Raw genomic sequence first — 20,071 nt, forward strand, 5'->3', positions numbered from 1 at the left:
GTGGGACTAGAGAGAGACCAACACCGGGATTAAAGGTTTCAAAGCCACCTCAAATTAAATTAAATGCTGTGTCCTTCTAAACCTCAGAGGCCTTACACTCTCAAAAGCAAATGACTATAAGTGGCTACGGGTTACTTTCAAAGGCCAGACACAGGTGACCCAGTCGGAGCACTCATCCAGCTTCATCCACTCATCCAGCCGTCTTGTATGCTTGGATTGCCACGTTCCTGGGTGCTGCTGTTCTGAAACACTGTGAACGGCAAGTAAGTGAGTGACTGACCTCATCAGGACACCCTCCACTGTCCCAGACGCTCACCATTTCTGCCTTGTCTGCATCCCAGACAGTCATAAAAACAAGCACAGGCCTCTGAAGGAGCCCTCCGTGTCAAGTTTAACCCACCATCTGAACAGCTGAGGCCGAAAATCGAACTCACTGTGAACAGTGTGTAGCTGACTGCTGTCATTCACACATTCTTGAAATATAATAGCGATCTCCTGTGTGCCTGTTCACACTAGGATTTAGCCTGTAAGTGTGTCTGACAAAAGCCAGATCACTGTCCGCTTGCTAATTCCACATCACAGAAACATGCAAATTGCAGGACACCGTGATGCTCCAGAGCTGGACATACTACATTACAACTGTGAAACAGACATTGAAAATGGATAAAAGAGAATGGAAGGAGTTGAAATATTCAGGTATTAATTTGCTCCCAGCACAGCAAATTCCATTTTCAGACTGAAAAGTCATTGTTATAAATCTGTAAGAATGTATGATGCTCTATTTATGTAAGTGTTATTACATTTGCTTTACTTCTCTTTTTTTGCTTTTGTGATTCAAATCAATATTATGTTTGTATTTCACCCATCGTAGAGCTCCACGGTGATCCAAAACATGCCCTCCAATATGCAGCAGCATAACTCTCCTATAATTGCACTGCTGTGAAGTTGTCCCTCCTCGCAAACACGTGGTTATTAAATATTCAAGTCCTAAAAAGCGTAAAACACATTGGCAGTAAATCTATTGAACGCAGAACAAAAAGAAAAGCAGTGCCACATTTTTCCTTCTTTTGTGGTTCTTACCATCGCCTTGGATAAGTCAAATGTTGGAATCATAAACTGCAGTTTGCTGTTTTTTAACGTGTGTGTGCAAGTGTGTGTGTGTGTGTGTGTGTGTGTGTGTGTGCTTTCACCTTTGACATGGGGGATTAACAGAAAGATCCAAGTCTTTGACACTGCTTGCTGTGCATTGCTGGGTGAATTTTCCCATCATTGTTGTGGAGCAGAATAGCCCCGGTATCTGGAATGGTCAGCCTCTGTCTCTGTGACAATGCTTTAGTGATCGACACACACTACAGTAATGGCTGTTGGTACAAAGACCTTTTGACGTTGGGGGGGGACAGGGGGGGTGGCATCACCCGGGCTCAACCCTGCCTGCATTCTGCATCCACTTCCCTCTGACTGCCTGCCGCTGCAGCAGCAGCAGCAGCCCACCCCCCTCCCACCCCTCCTCCCTCACAACTCTCTTTTTGCACTCACTCCCGTGTGTGTGTGCTTTCTGTGAGAGTGCACTCATGCTTGCTTAATTGACATTAGGATCTATGAGTTTGGGTACCTGCTACCGAAGGGGTTTAAATGAGACACGGAAGAAGAAGGAAAGCAGAACGCAAGGAGAGACAGAGAGCTAACAGCAGAGACCTGGTGACACATAAGGAAGAAGGAAAGTAAATAAACTGCTACTTAATTTCTCTTAGAACAATTTAAAAAGCTCAGACATTTATCAAGAAAAAGTCCCATTTTGGCAGTAACTAAAATCCCCCATGATATCTAACCCCCCAGCACAATATTGACATAATATTGATATATGACTCTACATTACACACACACACACACACACACACTCTCTCACTTAGAGCAAACTCTTTGTGCTACCAACAGAGGCGCAGGCTTCCACCACCTAATTACTACTGCAATGTAGCTCCCACAGCAGGAGAGGACAGAAAGGCTTTAAGAGAGATGAAGGGAGATGTGAAGCAGGAGGGACGACCGCAGATCGGCTCGTACTGTCCGCGCTGATGCTTGTCTTGGATGCACACGGCTGCTGCTCCTCATTCTGAGTGACGGCCTGACGCACACATGCCGCTCACATGCATAATGCATAACAGTCCACTAGTGTTCAGGTGGCAAGAGAGGGAAGGAACACCCCCCTTCCCCCATTTGCACCACATGCACTGAGCACTGAGCCCCCACGAGAGTATCTAAGCCCAGGCTGCTGCAAGCCTGCATCCCACCAAAACCATCACCTAACCCCATCATCACCCCGCGCTCCCTTCCTGTTACCACTTTCCCCTCATCCCTCTTCTGTCACTCTTGCACTCTTGTTCCTAAGATGCTGAACAGACCAGAGGCAGCATGGAAGTGTGATCATGACGGGGATGGCGGAGGAGAAGTGTGGTTTTCGAACCCCATAGTGAGGGGTTTCCTCCAATTAAAGCGCGGGGAGGTGTAAGGATACGGGGGGTGACTCAACCATGACTGAGGATGAGGATGTTGCTCTTGGAGATGCTAAGACTAGATATGCCACTGTACATCAACTTATCGTTGGTGTGGCTGCGTGTGGAGTAGCTAAAGCCTTCCTGCTGTAATGGTCATTCAGGCATTCAAGGCGTTGTGGAAGGACTCTTCACAGTTGATAGACAGGACCTGAAACATTCAGGATGATGAGCTGTAGGCATGTGGCTACTGTTGTGTGTGACTTAACCACTCCTTTTTGCCAGGGGCTACGGAGAGATGTTGAACCATTTAAAAAAATTGTACAAATACTTGAATAATTGGCGACGAAACAGATAAAGAGTGAAGTAAAATAAGTACTGTACTTCTGTATAAACAGAAAGCTGCACTTTTACCAGAAAAGCATGTTTATATTTTACAACAAGACTCTACTCTGGCCAAGAACACAGTCTCAATGCTGCAGCAGTATTTAACCCCTTCAGTGCCACAGTCCAGTGTCTAAACCTTGCAAAGTAAATGCACTTAACAAATACTGACAGGATTCAAATGAGCGTGAAACTTAGCAACCTTTGATTTATGAATTGTAACAGGAGGTTACACAAGTGTTGCTCTGTGAAGAATCGTTTTTTGTTTTATATATTTTATCCATAAATAGAAATCTACCAGAGATCTTCTTGATGCCTGGTGTGAGACTACAAAGTGAATCCTTTTAATATAACACAAAGAAGAGCAGATGCCCCTCATCCCCTCAAATATTAATATATTATTAATAAAGACCACAGGCGTAATGTGCAACACTTCATAAAAGCGGTCCTGGTCTCAGCTCTAGTGAAGAAATGCGGACACTTGCGGAGGATTAACGCCACATGGCCTCATCACAGCATCACGCAGCGAGCTGCTGCACAGACTCCAGCCCGTGACAGTGGATGTTAAACTGAATGGCTCCCAGACACGGAGCGGGGACTAATGAGCGATTCTACCCACTGATATGCTCCCTCTCTCTCTCTCTCTCTCCCGCACCCCTCTCCCGCACCCCTCTCTCATTAGCATTTTTGCGGGAACTGGTCTGACAGATGAGCTCCCAGCAACATTTTACACACACACACACACACACTGTACCAAAGCACGCAGGCAGGTTTGTGGATGGAGAGGTGGCCGCGTTATATCGATCGTGCCAATTATCCATCAGCCCCGAGTACAAATCATTAGTGACAAACATTTTCTTAGAGTGATAGTGAAGACAGCTAGTTTATCAGTGTGATTGAATCACAGCAGACAGGGTCCACACACATGAAAACATCTAAACAGCCCAGTGGATTAAGCAGCTTGTCCACTGCGCTTGGGCAAACCCATTGTTCCGCCCGTCTCAGCTGAGGTGAGCTGCGCTACAAGACTCCAACAGCCCGCAGGCAATTAGCGCACGGACAATCCCAAAAAAAGAAAAAGAAAGAGGTGTTGTTTTATTATGACGAGCCCCGCACATGAATACAAGCAGGTTGGGCTCTAACAGAAGGAGTGAAGTCAGCTCTCTTACCGGCTACTGTGTATCTATCCATGTAATTGAGGACGTTCCCAAAACTGAGGATCCCGGCGGCGGCAGCCGGTGAGCGGCATCTGAGCAGCGCGGCGCGGAATTTGTGCCCCGGCTTGCACGGGTGAAGGCTCGGGCTGGATTTCAGTCCGGGGCTCATGCTTCCCGACAGCGTGCGCACCTCGTCCGAACTGCTGCAGCCCTCGATCTCGCATCCATCGCTCTCCACGCACATTGTCTGGCACGGACGATCCAGCGCACGACGGACGAGAGGGAGAATGGAGAGGAAAACACACGGAGCGCGCTCGAGCGATGGTCTGAGAGGGGAGGGAGGGGAGAGGGGGGGGGGAGAGAGATATCAGCTGAAATCAGGCTCGGGCGCAGTGGGGTTGTTGTCTGAAGTGTGGAGGCGCAGGAGCCGCTCTTCTCCGGATCATATTTTGCTGCCAGTGTGCGGTGACCGACGGCTTGTGCGTTAGTTTGTTTTTTTAACTAGCAAGTGCCATAGTGTAGAGGGGGGGGGGGGGGGGGGGGGCGTGACCTGGCCGCACTAAGCCCCTCCCCCTCGAGCCTGCAGCGAACGATGGAGCCACACCTGACCGTGCGCTGCAGATGAAGACAGTTCAGTGCGGTTAGTTAATGTCCAAGGAAGGAGCAGTGGTGGGGAATGGGTGTCTGGGCGTGTGCTTATTTATTTATTGACATCTATCATATTCATAAAAGACCAATGACCGACTGAGAAAATATTAGCCTACTATTAATACTACTGAATAACCATAGGCTAATAGAATTAGGTCACTACAGTGTGCTGCACAGACAAATTTAGATCAGAGAGCACAGGAAGCTGCTGAACAGTACCTGCTGTAGTTTTTAGTAAAGCTTCTCAGTGATCTCAGGTCAGTGTGGTTTTATTTGTACAGGTCTCACATATGTCCCTGTGGTCTGCCATCCTCCCAGACATTTAACAGTTACTGGGCAAATACAATCATATTAAGAAGTTGTGCATTTTTCATTAAAAGTGTAGCTGACGATCAACTGAATCAAATGTCACGCGACAGATGAGATTACATAGAGGAATGAATTTGCTTCATTTCCGGTGAGTTGCTTTGTTTGGGTTCAGTTGTGTTCTCAGAAGGGAACCTTCCTGTTTCACAACAAAGGAAGCAATCAGATTTTCTGAATTAATCAATTTGGTCAGGTGTTTGGTCAAAGTGTGAAAGAATTAAATTTAAAATTTCAGTTCAGCAAAGTCCCCTGGTTTCCTATCACTAACAATGGCCTCTCATCGTGTGACTGATATTCAACAGCTGGAGTCACAGACCGTAACAAGAATAACATCCACTTTTAGGTCAAAACAACAGCACGTTTGGACATTACAAATCACAATTTCTCTTTTTATATTGGTAATATATGGCTATAGGGTCATTCTAACCCCATTCTTTTTATTGTGACACAAAAAGAGTGAAAGATTGAGCATGAAATTTAAGGACACAATCAGCAAAAAGCATCCTACGTGACCTTTCGTGGTTGGAAACATCAATGAGGATGTGCTGAGGCCAGTAGCTGCTGGGGAACTGTCTCTACACTGGAGGAGGAAATGGTCTTTTTAGGCAAATGTCTTGCTGTCACACCAGCTGTCTGCACACAGGCTCCTTATCAGTTTCAACACCCTGGTCCTCTGCTGACTGTCCCCCTACTACACGTGTGTGGAACATGTTTATACAAAATACAGCAGAGGTCTGACCAGTTCCAGGATGACACCGATAACAAATGATTCAATCATAGCAACGACAGAAGTCATTTTTCAGCTGTTTTTTTCATTCCACCCCAAATGTCACATTGTTATAAACATAATTATTCTCACTGAAAAATTTTTTGTGGCTTCATCACATTGCTGCTGGGAATTAAAAATGAAGCTGATTCCTATTATCGGACATGTCTGTGGCATTTATGGTGGTTACAGAGTGACCCCAGGAAGAAAATTCATCTGGTTCAGTTAAGAAAAGATCAACACATACGACTGACTGACTTTAGTGGTTTTTGTACTAATCTGACAGCCACCACTGTCCCAAACGTCACTACAGCCTGTGGCACGTAGCTGTATGTATGTAGGTGTATGAATTGACTTCACTGGTCCAATACAAAATTTGAACACAGGACATAAAAGGTCTCCCTCTATGGATATTTCTAAGCAGTCACACCTCAATTCATTTTCAGCACTAGCTCTTTTCATGAGATGAGATTCTACAGGCGGCACCACAGTAACATGACTGAGTGCCTGAAAAGGAAGATTACCTGTTTCTGAATGACTGGGAAAAGCTCCAATCCTGCATGCAGATGAGTGTTCCTGTGCCATCTGTGTTCTGTCAGAAAGAAGCCAAAAGATCTCCAGCTAACTGTGAGACTCCTCCATTGTCTGCAAAGAGCTACTTTGACTTTGCCGAGACAGAAATTGTCCTCAGACACGCTAAGATGTATGTCATAGATATTTTATTGGTTAAAATCAACCAAGCAATGCTGTGGGAATTTGACCAAAAACATGAAAGAAAGTGCAAGAAAAAAAAGTGGATATGTTGCTGACTTGGCATGAACACGGAGTTCGGTGGATGAGGGAAAGGCGGGCGTGCTGATGGGGGCTTTCCTGACATGTGTAGTTTGAGTTTGCTGAAAGCCAGAGGGGGACACAGGCCAACAGGCTTTCCCCCTCATGGATTGGGCGACCTATTATTGACTGTGTAGCAGACATCCTGGTGGGGTTTTTTTTTTTCATCTTCGCTGAAACAAAAGCTCGTGACATTCAAGAGAAATAAAATCAAGCTTTTTGTTTTTATGTAAAACAGTGAAGCGCAGAACAAAATGTGGGGGTAGATATATATGTAGGAGATGAGGGAGGCTGAGTCTTGGCATCGGGGCGCTTGCTTGGCTCTCCTCTGCAGGCGTTTGGCATTGCAAGGGCATCAGATTAGAAGTCTAAATGCATTTGCATGCACTCAGCTGACCTGTATTGTTTTATTTAGGCTGAAAATGCATTTGTTGTGGAGAACTACTTGCACACCAATCATCCACTTACTTCCTAATAGCCTTGATGTGTGGAAACCCCTTGTGTTTGAATCTGGAAAGTATGATGCAAACAGCGCGGCCTGGCAGGCTCAACAGAAAATGAACAAGTGATACTAACAAGAATTGCTTTTGTAACACTGCAAACCGACATCCAGGGTAAGAGGATGCAGGAACAGAGAGGACGGCCAAACCAGCCAGTGGTCTCCTGCTTAGGAGGGAGCCCCAGTAAACAGTTGTTCCTGTCTCCCTCTCTGGAGCCCCCAGCTCCCCTCCTCTTTCTTTGGAATATGTTTGATATGCTGGTCATGTCTGTGGGATCCTGTGTGTTTTTCCATCGTGCAAAGGGCCTCGGTGCTGGATCTATCTCTTGCATTTTTTCTGCAACTGCAGCCCGGAGCCACTGAGTCACTGCCCCAGCCTTCCTTCCTGTCTCAGCTGGGGGCCGAGCCTCCAGTGCAGGATGGGAGATAACCAGCTAATCGCTGGGCCCTGTGCCCGCAGGGTGATATGGACGACCCTTTCTGCATTCTAGCATGTGTCTGCCAATAAAGTTTAAATGTCCCACTTACACGTGGGTCTGTCAGCTGGGTGTCTATCAGCTGCGCTTCTGGTTATTATGTTTCCACCCCTTTAAAACCATGAAGTTCACAAAAAACCTACACTGTATCCAGCAGTTCGGTTACTCATGTTTTTGGTGTAATTGAACAATAATAAAGTAATGAAGCACATTATAACAGTTTTTCTAAGTGAATTTAGATAGAAATATGTTAAGCAATTAATGTAAACAAAGAAATATTTTAAACCCAGTGATCACACATTCTCCCATTGTTTCTTTGATCAGACAAGTTTCTGTCCAGTTACAGTAAGGAGATACATTTCCCCTCTGTGTCCTAAGAGCCAACGTCTGGTAAAGATCCTGAAGTGCAGTGCACCAGTCTCGTTTGTATTTGATCAACATCGTCCTTCAATACAGTTTCTATAACTGGTTTGATCAGTCAGTGAAAATTCTAACTGGACTAATTTCCCCCACAGACCAGTGAGCAGAAGATGCTTGAGAAGAACTTACTCTATTTATTCAGGCTCAGAGGCTGAAATGATCCCATATGGTAAAATGTTATGCCATCAAATGTTATGAAGATGTTTGCGTGTGTCCCACTAAGGACCATCCTAGGACTAAGCTGTTATCACCAACACATGTTTGAAACAGACACTTTTGTGACGGTGAGAACGCGCTGTCCTCGCTGATGTCTCGTGCCACTGGACCACCCTACTTCCACTCTGCTCAAATACATTTGTTTCTGGAGCTGGAGCCGTCTAGGCTGTGGTCAGATCTCGAGGTGTGGGCTGTGCCATGCTGACATTTTCTCATCCGCTTTGACCTCCTGACCTTAGGGCTGCCTGTGCCTGACAGTAGCTTGCTGGAGCTAGCACATCCCCACTCCCCTCCTGCTGTGCACTCTACCAAACTCAAGCAACAGAATGTCTGGCACCAGAGCAGCTGAGGATTTGAATAGATCTGGCTTGATGTCTCCACTCCTTGGAAGTCTGATCTTGGGCTATACTGTACTGTACAGCGCAGCAGCAGCAGAAGGCAGGGAGACAGCAGAGCCTAAATATAGTGTTCAGGGACAGTGACAACGTCTTTTATCTGCTATTTTAATTATTTATTTGACAGTTCCATCCAAGCTGGACTCTTTGGTCCTGGGTCATCAGTCTCACTCAATGGGACGTAAAAACAGCTCAGTCTCCACTGTCTGCCCTCATATCATCAAGTTGTCTTGTTTGTTTGAATAAGTTCTTTCATTCATTATGCAACTGAAAACTTTTCACACATAAATTGGAGAAATTTGAGCTACTTTGCAGAGGACAACTTGCAGTGAGACTGAATCAGAGTGGTGCTGTAGCTCATATTTATAGGCTGCATGGGTCTTTGTAATTACCCCATTGCCATTGCTGTGTCTGTGAATCAGCTCTCCCCAGCCCAGTGGGCAGCAAGCGTCTCAAACAGGAATGCTAAATACATAGGACCAGAATGTGCACATGCCATTATAGCGCAAACCTCACATTTGGCTGCATTTCTGCTGCAGTCCACATTTGTACTCCCTTCTCCAGACAAAGTCATTTGCATGACACTGAGGAAAGGCTTGAGTGATCAGGCTTCTCTAAAAGTCCCACACGAACAGAAATCATCATTCCCATTTTGATGCATTACCTAATAACATGAATCACAATTCAGAGGCAACTTGCAAATGACACTTTTTCCCTCATTCATGTTTCTCTTCCAGCAGTTTTATATTCTTTGATTGCAACTAGCTCATTGGCAATTACAATCACTGATCTCCTGTGTTAATAAATGCCACCAATTTTCCAAATCTTGCATGTGTTAATTATCACCCCCAACAGTCCAATCAACGCATTTCATTTGTTCTTGTAACACCAATCAAATACACAGCTGTGCATTTTATAGAACTAACACTCCTGCGGCAGGACATAAATAATCATCTTTTTTCAGGCATTTTGTTTTTTTAAGTAACCAACGCTGCTCTTCTTTACTCTGCAGTAATGAGAGATGTATCTTTGCCCAACTAGCTGAGGTGAAAAGATAAGAAGGCCCATATGATGTAATAGGCCAAATAAGGGACAGTACAGAGGGTGGAGAGGGCTCTTCCTCCGTATGATGTCATGTCACTGCAGCCGGTTGCTGGCGATAAGGCGAGAGTGCAACTTCACATCCACAAATGTGGTTTGACTACTCTTATCTTTGTTCTGTGGCAGAGCACTTCCACTGTTCTGTGGAAGGGTGAGAGTAACGCGGACATGTAACAGATAAGTTGCCCCTTCTATTACAGTAAATGTTTGTGATGCACTTGAGCCATGTTCTGGTTATTACTGATATCATGACAGCATTCTGATTGAGGACCTCTCCCGTATTTTATGTATCAGCACGTTGTGTCATGCAGCTGAGTCTGAAACACGACCAAAATATTCCCCATCCCTGAGTAAACACTGACTGTATCCGCTCTCCCCGTGGATCCTGGCTCCCTCATTGATCGGCCTCAACAATTTATTAGCTATTGTGACTGTTTCCTGTACAGCCAGGGTCAGCAGGGAAATGGAGAGGTATGCAGATAAAGTGCTCAGAAACATGGCACACAATACCTATTGTGTTTTAATTGCAGGTTGAACTGTTACCTCTAGAATGTTTTTCACATGCCTTTTGGTGTGCGTGTTTGCCTGCTTTGTTATTTCACATACGTATGGAAGGACTGCTGCCCAATCTATTCCCCCTGTAAACTGAGTAAGCATGTAAGCTTCTGGAGAATTACAACCTGAAGACTGGCATGTTCACAAACAATGGGAAATACCAGTGAATTTCCAAAATAAAGCAATGAATGCTTCAACAGTGGCTTAGCGCTGTCGAACTACTGCTTCCATCCATCTCTAAATGTCAGGGTCAGTCGACAGTTTCATTAACATTCAGAAATATTTGGTCAGACATGTCATAAACCAATAAACAAATTCAACTTATTCACATTGTCCTCCTGTGCAACAGACACTAACCACTAATATGGCAACAATGCAGCCCTATTATTCCATGACCTTGTACATGAGAGTAACAAGGACAATGACCTTTCACCTCCCAGCATGGTTTAGTCCAGAAGAAAACAACGGGGACACACAATGACATGCAGTTGTTAGGATTTGCCAGGGGAAGCTGGACACCTCTGCAGCAGCTGTCTGAACAGCTCAGAAATTAATTGACGAGCTGCTGTCGTTCCAAAGTATGTAAATATGTCCCGTTTGTCATGCCTGTGCTTGTATTTGTCAAGAGCAGTCAAGTTTAAGGTGACGAATGTCAGCACCTATCATGTTCCATGAGCTCAGCAGAGGTCGCTTTCACAGAGTTTAGGGTCCAGTGAGTATCAAAGGAGACAGTCATGAGAGTGGCCCTAGAGAAATGGTTAATGAGTAAGAGACGCGCTTGTGCAGTACTCCAAAAACGACTGGATTATGGTCTGTGCTGTGCTAGTGTTTCATTCCTATCACCTTTGTACTTTGAAATTACATCTGCTTCATGCATACAATGTGAAAACTGATGAAACCTGAAAGAAGAATAGAAACAAACAAACATTGCCTTGATTTATGCAGTGTCTGTTGTAAAGAATGTTGTTGGTCGAGGAGCAGATTGTGTTCAGGAACAGGTGAATTAATATGTTTAGTTTCTCTTCTGTTTTTGAAAAATATATATATACAGCAGATTCCTTTAGTTCTTTTCTTCTTGTTGTTTTGTATTTTTTTAATGTTTCCCTTATTTATAAATTTATTTTAATCAGAAAATAACACAATTACAAACATCAAACTCAGCCAAAGACAAAACGGCAAGAGGAGTTCATCGGTGCATCCAACCATGTTTCATTTTAAAAATAACAAATTCACAGGAATAGAATAATAAAATCACTTAATGCACAGTCTAGCAAAGAACTGATCAGACTGGGCATAAAATGTGCATCATATAGCATTTTGTACTTGTTCTCTACTTTCTATATAAGTAACTGTTATTGTTGAATCACTGGATGTAAAAGCACTTCCCAAGACACTGGAGGACATAACGACTCTTACAGCAAATCTGTATAATGCCCTTGGTGTTTTTTCGTCTCTGCAAACATGAACAGTTTCAGGGCAGCATGAGCTCTTAATGTCTCACTAATGGATGAAAATCAGGAGGCTCATGACTGCATTTTTTTATAGAAATGCAGCTGCGCCATCTTGTGGAGCGTTTTTTCTTACAGTGAATGGACCGCAGAAATCACACATGAAAAGCTGTATGATAGCTGGTACATGATGCTCAATATTGATATTTGTATATTGTGCAGGTTTGAAATACCTTTGAGGTATATTTTTGACTTAGCATAAAACAATTAAAAGTTAAATAAAAAACAAAGATAGGTCATTACAAATAATAAAAAAAAAAACTTTAAATAAACCTGAGTGACCACAGAAACATTTTAAATAATCATCAATGGTCTGACAGTATAATAAACACAGCGTCTACACATGGCAACATTGTGTGGGTGTTAAATATTTTTAAAAATGGTCCACTCCAACATCCACTAATATTCACAGTTAGTGATATTTTCCTCAGCTCTGCTCAATACTTCTGTTGCTCAGCTCCAGGTGGGGGAGCTGAGGTGCAGGTCCTTGCTGTGGTGGGCTGGTTCCTGGTGATACACACATTCACACAAACAAAAACATTTGAACTGTAACGTACAGAGCACATTTTAGGAGAAAAAGATCAACGTTTCGGCTTTTATTTCCAGGTGTGTTTTGTTGTATTAATAGTTAAGAGGTGTAACCAACGAGAAAACCAGAGAACTGACATTGTGTCAAAAACGAGCAATTTGGGGGCAGTAGCTATCTGGCACTTGTAAATTGTTTGCATCTGCCAAATGACTAAATGTAAATGCAATTGTGAAGAAAATGAATCACAAACATCGGCCACAGTCAGAACAGTTGAAAGAAAGAAAGACCCTAAAACAACTGTTCGTGACATCAGCAACAACCTCAAGAGGTGTCAAAATCTGTTGTTTGCAGAAGTCTTCATGAACAAAAGTACAGAGGCTACACCAGAAGATGCAAAATACTTATTTACAAGAAGAATAGGAAGGTCAGACAGGCATTTGCCAAAAAGTACAGAATGAGGTCAACTTTTTATAGGCTGACGAGACAGAGATTGAAAATGCTGAAGTTTGGAGAAAGAACAGAACCCCAAACATACAAGCTCATCTGTGAAACACAGTGGAGGTAATTTCATGGCTTGAGCTGCATGACTTCCTCTGGAACAGGCTCAATAATCTTCATTGATGATGTAAAACGTGATGACAGCAGCAGCAAAATGAACTATGTAGGCATTTTGTCTGCCAATTTAAAGAAAGATTCAACCAAGTTCATCAGGGGCAAGAGACTGGCAAAGTCAGTCTCGAGATTTAAACTCTATAGAGCATTTAAATGCTAAAGAGGAGGCTGAATGGAGTAAACACCCAAAACAGTCAACAACTGAAAGAGGCTGCAGTGAAAACCTGGAAAAGCATCACAAAAGAAGAATGATGATGTGATGTCAGTGGGTTCGATACAGTTATTGCAAGCAAAGAATCTGCAACTAAACTTATTCAATTCAATCTATTTTAAGTCTATATGTTCCAATATATATTTATTCACATGTAAAATGGGTGGGTTCAAACTAAATGTGCTATGTTCTAAGTTGTTTATAGGATCCAGATGTACACACTTGGAAATAAAAGCTGAAATGTTGATATATTACCTCATATTCATCTTTTGATATCAAATCCAAATGTTTTCAGCCTATAGCAAAAATGAAGAAACCGGCCTCACTATTCCAATACATTTGGAGAAGTGCATGTAAGACCCCAGACCCAGCTCTAGCCCAGGGTGATAAGAACAAAGCTAACAGAATGAAAACAGTGGTGACAAGTTGCTGAGACTAGACTGACAGCGTATCACTGGGACACGTGTGCGAATGAGGGGAATTTGTTTTTAACTGCATAAGGAGAAGCCTGTGATAGTAAGTGAATTGAATAGAAGACTGTTGTTCATGCCAGACACAATGATGAGGACTTAATCACGTGCTTGTGTGTCGTTCACACAAAAATCCTGCACAGAAAATACAAAATAAAACATCTGGAAACTAAAAAGTTCTGATTTCAGCATAAAGTGACCAGCCACCATTCAGTTTTATGGTTCAGATGAGATTCAAAAGGTAATAACTATACAGTTACAGTACCGTACCTTCAGTCAACTGCTGAGCCGCCTGCCTGTCTTCAGCAATGTAACGGGAAGCCATGAAGAAAAACACTCCTCCCAGGACCCCGACAATTGGGCAGAGCAGGAGGCTGTACTTCAGACTGTGGAAGCTCCAGTTTTGGGTCGCATCTTTAGCATTATAGCGTATGGCATCAGAGATCTGGTGGTGAAAACAACAAGTGTGCTCAGTGCTTAACTCCATTGTACACGGCTACAGTTGATGAGCCAGTACGTCTGAAAGGAGAGAAGGTGGAGGTACTTCTCACCGCTCCTAAAAGGTAAGGACTCCCAGCATCTCCCAGGAGATGACCGACTGTAATCTGGAGAGCCTCAGCTGACGCTCTTCTGGTTGGTACAACAACATACTGAAGTAAAACAGACCAGAAAACAACCTGTCAGCTTGGTTTATCAATTAAAGACTGTTTGACATTTTCATCCCCAAATACACTATTCAAACTCACCAGCAGTATATCAGCCAGGACCGTCCAGTTCAATGACAGCAGTAATTCACCAAAGAAAATGAATACCTAAAATGAGACATTAAGCAATATTTGTTTGTTTGCTCTTTTCAATACACAATAATTAAACTAAACTCATCTTTGTTTTGCAGGTAACTGATCATTAGCCAGAGTGTTAGGCAACCGTTGTCATAACGGCACTCAAAGTTAGTAAAATGTGAAAGTCAATTTGGAGCTACAGGTGGAATGAGTAGGTATCACCTAAGTGTGGAGAACTCATTCTCTGGGGCCAATGAATATCTGGACAAAATGTCATGGAAATCCATTTAATACTTGCCGACGTATTTCACGTCTTGGCTAAAACATTTGTCTGACTGCCAGAGAGATTTTGCCATGTTCACAACTACACACTAAAATGATCATTTACTAAGAAGGCAGCAGCAAAGACAGACGTTGGTCTCTTACGTAAGTGGCTGGAATGCTCGATGTTGCCACAAAAATGGTGATAAAAAGACACGGGACTGATCCCAGCATGCCAGCTGCGCAGATGAGTGGGTCCGCGTTTGACACCTTGTCTCTAAACCACCTGGATAATCCGGTGCCAAGAGCCCCTCCCAGAATACCTGTCACCAACGTCACAGCACCGAAGATAAAACTGTCCAGAGAGCATAGGCAAAACAGCACTGTTAAAACTCTGAAGCAATTCTCAAATACAGTGGCAAGAAAAAGTACATTTTGTGGGTTTTGCATTAATTTGTCATAAATCTTCATCTGATCTTTATCTAAGTCAAGAGTATTAACATATAAGGAGCGACTAAAATAATACAAAATTTCTGATCTTTCACGTCTATTGAGAAAAACTATAAAAATCTCATAGTGTTAGTGGAAAAAGTATGTGAAATAATGACCTCAAAAAAGCTAATTGGAGTCAGGTGTTAGCATAAGTTATGAAAAAAAGTTTGCAGGTGCGGATTAGAGCTTCTGACTGACAAAAAACACTCAAACTTTTTGAATTTGCTCCACACAAGAAGAATGCTTGGCCAAAAGAAGCTTTCAGAGGATATGTGATAAAAAAAAAAGCCTGAAAATGTTACAAAGTGATGCCAAGGACTTTAGAAACTCATCAGTCTACAGTTAGAAATACAATCTGTAAATGGAGACCCTGTCGAAGTGGGCAGCCAGTCAACATACGCTCATGAGGTGAAGAAACAACTCTGAGAGACAGCAAGATTTGAACGCATTATTGGAACTGACTAACATCTGTGTTCATGACTCTACAGTAGGTAAAACATTGAACAAGCAGGGTGTGTATGGCAGGACACCACGAAGGAAGTTGCTGCTTACTAAAAAAGAACATTACTGCACACTTCAAGTTTGCGAAAGAGCACATTCACACTCCACAGCAGTATTGGCAAAATGTTTTGTGGACTGATGAAACTACATTGTACTTGAACACATAGAGCTACATCTGGCATAAAACGATCCACAGGTCTGATCCACACCTACAGGAAGCACCTAGTTGAGGTTATCGCTCCCGAGGTGGGGCCAAGCAATTCACATACTTTTTTCACTATCATTATGAGATTTTTATGGTTGTTCTCAACAAAGACATGAAAGATGAGAATTTTTTTGTGGTATTATTTTAGTCACATCAGATTTGCGAATACTCTTGACTTCGATTAAGAGCAGATCACATTTAATGACAAATTAATGCATAAAAGCATGAAATTCCAAAAGGTTTACATACTTCTTTTGCCACGGTAAAGTAGCTAAATGAATGACGATTCAGGTCAAAGGTCATGTTTTACCTGTCTGTGGTGTTACCGGACACATCAGAGCACGACTGTGTGAGGTTGTGAGTGACCTGAGCTCGGGCCAGAAACGTAGGCATCCAGAAAGCCAGGGCTCCAGTGAGGAAGGCCAGAGCTGTCACTCCACATGTTGACCACACGTAACTTTTACTAGGGTCAGGGTAAAGAATTGAATTAACCAAATATGATATCTCAGTAACGTTTACAGACTAATGCAACATAATGATCTAAATATTATTTAGAGCCCAACCAGTAAATGTGCATTACCTATATATATTGATATATTGTTATCAGATTTTATGGCATCATCAATCAATGTATTTATTCCTCTCAAACATTTAATACTAAACCGGTACTAGTCTCCATCTCCTACTTTTTCAGGAGATACTTGACATCCTCCAGGTAAGAACTCTTCCCAGTAACTCCCTCTCCGTGGGTTTCTGCAGCACCTCTGGGTGGGTTAGCGCACAGGAAGACCAGCAAAACAAGTCCCACCACACCCAAGATGGGAGTGATCTGACAACATATACAAAATCAATAAAGTATGTCATTATTATCATTAAATGTTCAGATTCAGATCGCAGAACAGTCACTTGATTAACATGTACGCTACAGATAATAAAACGGTTCTCACCCTAAGAGCCCAGTGCCAGTCTCCTGTGAGTTTTGCACATCCTGCACCTGTAATGTATCCAAGACCACTGAAAACACACAGAATGGTAAAGAAACCTTCTAAAGTGCTGTAATTGAAGTTGGTGACCACAAAATCTGAGACATTTCATGAATCAAGCAAGAAGCCACAAAAAATCATCAATTTGGCAGTGTTATTCATAAGGTAGTTTTCCCCTGCACCGGTGCTTTATTTATTTGGGTTAAAATGAGCAAATCAAAGTTTGTCCTTACCTTCCAAAAGGGATAAAGATGTAAAAAATACAGATCACGATGCTCCGTTGACTCCCAGTAAAAAGGTCACCGATGATGGTGGGAGCGATGGTGGAGTAGCTGGCCTCTCCTATGCCAACAAGGGCTCGCAACAGCATCAGAAGCCAGAATTGCTGAAGAGATCAGTACAACAGCATAGAAGCATGTCAGCATGATCCCCTCACAGTACACACACAGTATTGATTGGTTGTACAACATTTTCAGATTCAGCATCAGTTTTATTTGGTGAGTGATAAAACAAGACAATAGAAGAACTAGCAGCAGGAAGTGATGTTGTGAGCTCCTGTTGTTATTTTTAATCTCTTGTTCCTTCTCAAGTGCTGGTGAACACATCTACTGTATTTTTTCACTTACAGACTCAGTGACAAAAGAGCTGCCAGCTGCTGTACCAAGCCACACACTCAAACCACCAATCATTATGTATTTCCTGTTGTAGCGGTCTCCAAGGTAACCGAAGAGAGGGGCCAAAAGTAAGAAGCTGCAGATGAAAACTGAAAGCACATGAATAAGAATCAATTCCTTCTTTAGAGTGCAATAAGTAGTCTCGTGCATTTACAATAAATGAACTACTGAATGAACTTATAATAATTAATGCAATGCCTGAAAAACATTAACAATGAAAGCAAAAGTATGTAACTAATTTTCTACCAGGGCTTCCTGTTTACCAAACGTGAGTGTCTATCTATATTTCTGTCTTGCAATAGCCAACTGTGCTCCGTAGTTCAGTTGCAACATACACTGGGTGCAGCACAATTTCTTCTCAAGAATAAAATGTTTGTAAAAAAAAAAAGTGAGAAGTGTTGTGAGACGCAGCATTGTACCTGTCTGCAGAAGTCCAGCTGTACTGTCACATATTTTAAAGAAGGTCTGAATGTTGGAAAGCACACCTGTAGACAATAAAAGCAATTCACGTGTAAGCCACACTGACTTTGACGCCGTGTATGTTGGCAGCTACACACACGATTTCGTCTAACCTGCTATTGTGTACCGTTCCATGTAGTTGAGTAAGTTGATGTAGCAAAGCACAGTTACAGCTATATAGGCGCGTTTAGGGGATATGGCTGATTGCTCTTCTGTCTTTGGTGTGAGTGATGCAAGGCTGTTAACAAAGGAGCCATAATGTAGACTGCTGCTGGAGCCCACGCTCCATCGAGGTTCTGGTCTCTCCTGGTGGGATTCCACTGATTCTTTCGGCTCCATAGTGAGCAGCTCTTTCTTCACCTGGAGACGAAAAATGTGTGATGGAGTTTTAGAAAGTCATTTACAGTCTGAGCTCTCACCAGCGATGATGATGTTGCAGCATGTGCACAGTAATTTAGAGACAAGCCTTGATAGACAACGAGTGCATGTAAGATACATCTCGTCTTACTTTCGTGTTTAAAATAAAGTCTTCAGAGAACAATTTGCATCAGTATCAGTCCCACTCTGAATGTATCAATACACTTGATATGTGTTGCTTTTAAAGCAAATAACAGTTGAATGAAAAGGCAGATTACACAACTGTGTAACACAACCTTGTGGACACTATGTCAAAATGGCCAAAAAAAAAAAAAAAAGCAGAAGGAGGATTTTTAGTCTGTAAATTTATTTTCTAGCTATTTAAAACTTCTTACAACCTCAAAACTGTTTTATAACAAAACAGTTCATCACACTGTTGGGTGATTGTGGAGAGAATTCAGCCACTGAGCTAACAGAAAACTCACCATGCTTTCTTCTGTGACAACAAGGACACTATTAGTGCGTAAAGTCATATCTCTAAATAACATACAGCAATGCTTTAAATAACTTTACAGTTACATTTTTGGCTGTGAGATCATAAGATCTGTGTTTTTCTTCTTTATTTATTTTTTTTGAACAAACACAATGACTTAGATACAGTTCTTGATGGATTCATATGATTTAAATGGCCTGAATTCCAAGTTACATTAAAAAATAACCTCACTTACTTGCTGAAGATGTCTCTTATTGTATGAAATTGTTTCAGTTTGTTGCGTATTTGCAGTTTGCAGATGAGAGCGTAGCTGCCAGTGTGACTCCGAGGTTTGCAGAAGTTAACTGAGAGCTCAGCTCTAACATGTCTCATGAGACCTTAAGTTAATGATGACAGCTCCAGCCCACTCTGCACCGGTCATATGCTTTCACACAGATATGTATTGTGATGCAATCAATAGTTTCATTTTTTTCTTGCTTCTTTTTTGTCTTTTCATTCATTCTATTATTATATAATATTATTATATTATGCGTGGTATGTGATTATTCCTTACAGTTATTTTATTATGTACATTATGTAATACATTATGTGCAGGAATTTATTTTTACTCTTAACAGCACAGACCTGTCCTCTAAAAAGGCTAGTGGAGAAAATCCCAAGGACACCATAGATATTGGTAGTGGCCCTCTGAGCAAGGCATATGTTTTTCTGCAAAGTGACCTCTCATCCGAGAACTGATCCTATGGCATGGACACCATTTAGGTTCAGAGGCTTTCTAGTCTTTACAGATAGGTACACTCATAAGAGACTGTGGGACAACTAGCAGAGACATAAAGCTACAGAATCTTAAACCGCCATCGCAGCTTGACAGCTATCAGCAGTCCAAATCTGCCACTCAACTTCCTCCTTCACCTCCTAACATGAGTGAGAACCTTTTCTAAACTATTAAGGGTGTGACATCAGCTATTTCCTTTATGAAGAAGTAGGCAAATTAGCATATAACTGTTACTGATACTGGAAGAGATATCGAAAAACATGCACAACAGTATTTTTATTTATTTATATGTTGGTTTGGCTTTTTAGGTGCTTTATGTTTTTACAAGTGGTGTCTTTACCATCACTGGTTTGATAGGATATTAGTAGTTATAGAGGTTATTATGGCAACACTTTATGATAAGGATATGTGAATTACTAGGATTCATACATGTGACACTACATAATGGGAATTGAT

The 20,071-nt window shown here is 42.3% G+C and overlaps 2 protein-coding genes across 3 annotated transcripts in view; both read right to left on the reverse strand.

The window, feature by feature from the left end:
• Nucleotides 1–4,523, reverse strand: part of spns2 (spinster homolog 2 (Drosophila)) — a 54,988-nt gene extending 50,465 nt beyond the window's left edge. For both annotated transcript variants that reach the window (XM_026370268.1, XM_026370269.1), the window contains exon 1: nucleotides 4,043–4,523. In XM_026370268.1, coding sequence (XP_026226053.1) covers nucleotides 4,043–4,274 — 232 coding nt within the window. In that variant the 5' untranslated portion in view covers nucleotides 4,275–4,523. The remainder of the gene's footprint in view (nucleotides 1–4,042) is intronic.
• Nucleotides 4,524–11,891: 7,368 nt separating this feature from the next.
• On the reverse strand, nucleotides 11,892–19,225 carry spns3 (spinster homolog 3 (Drosophila)). The gene is made up of 13 exons (XM_026371245.1): nucleotides 19,076–19,225; nucleotides 18,104–18,350; nucleotides 17,951–18,016; nucleotides 17,484–17,620; nucleotides 17,091–17,242; nucleotides 16,822–16,888; nucleotides 16,561–16,703; nucleotides 16,185–16,337; nucleotides 14,842–15,031; nucleotides 14,380–14,445; nucleotides 14,185–14,283; nucleotides 13,904–14,078; nucleotides 11,892–12,318 (listed from the first exon to the last, which is right to left on the reverse strand). Exons 2-13 carry the CDS (start codon nucleotides 18,327–18,329, stop codon nucleotides 12,239–12,241), a joined length of 1,554 nt encoding a protein of 517 aa, XP_026227030.1. The 5' UTR covers nucleotides 18,330–18,350; nucleotides 19,076–19,225; the 3' UTR covers nucleotides 11,892–12,238.
• Between the last annotated feature and the right edge of the window lie 846 nt (nucleotides 19,226–20,071).

Source organism: Anabas testudineus, chromosome 14, assembly GCF_900324465.2.
Source record: "Anabas testudineus chromosome 14, fAnaTes1.2, whole genome shotgun sequence".
In the NCBI taxonomy this organism is placed as follows: Eukaryota; Metazoa; Chordata; class Actinopteri; order Anabantiformes; family Anabantidae; genus Anabas; species Anabas testudineus.

What these genes read in the sequence shown, in the direction of transcription:
- spns3 (XM_026371245.1), bottom strand. Translation starts at nt 18,329, where the DNA reads ATGGAGCCGAAAGAATCAGTGGAATCCCACCAGGAGAGACCAGAACCT. An exon ending in GGAACGGTACACAATAGCAG is followed by an intron (nt 18,017 to 18,103) that starts GTTAGACGAAAT and finishes TATTGTCTACAG; the next exon opens with GTGTGCTTTCCAACATTCAG. An exon ending in ATCTTTATCCCTTTTGGAAG is followed by an intron (nt 16,889 to 17,090) that starts GTAAGGACAAAC and finishes GTGTGTTTTCAG; the next exon opens with TGGTCTTGGATACATTACAG.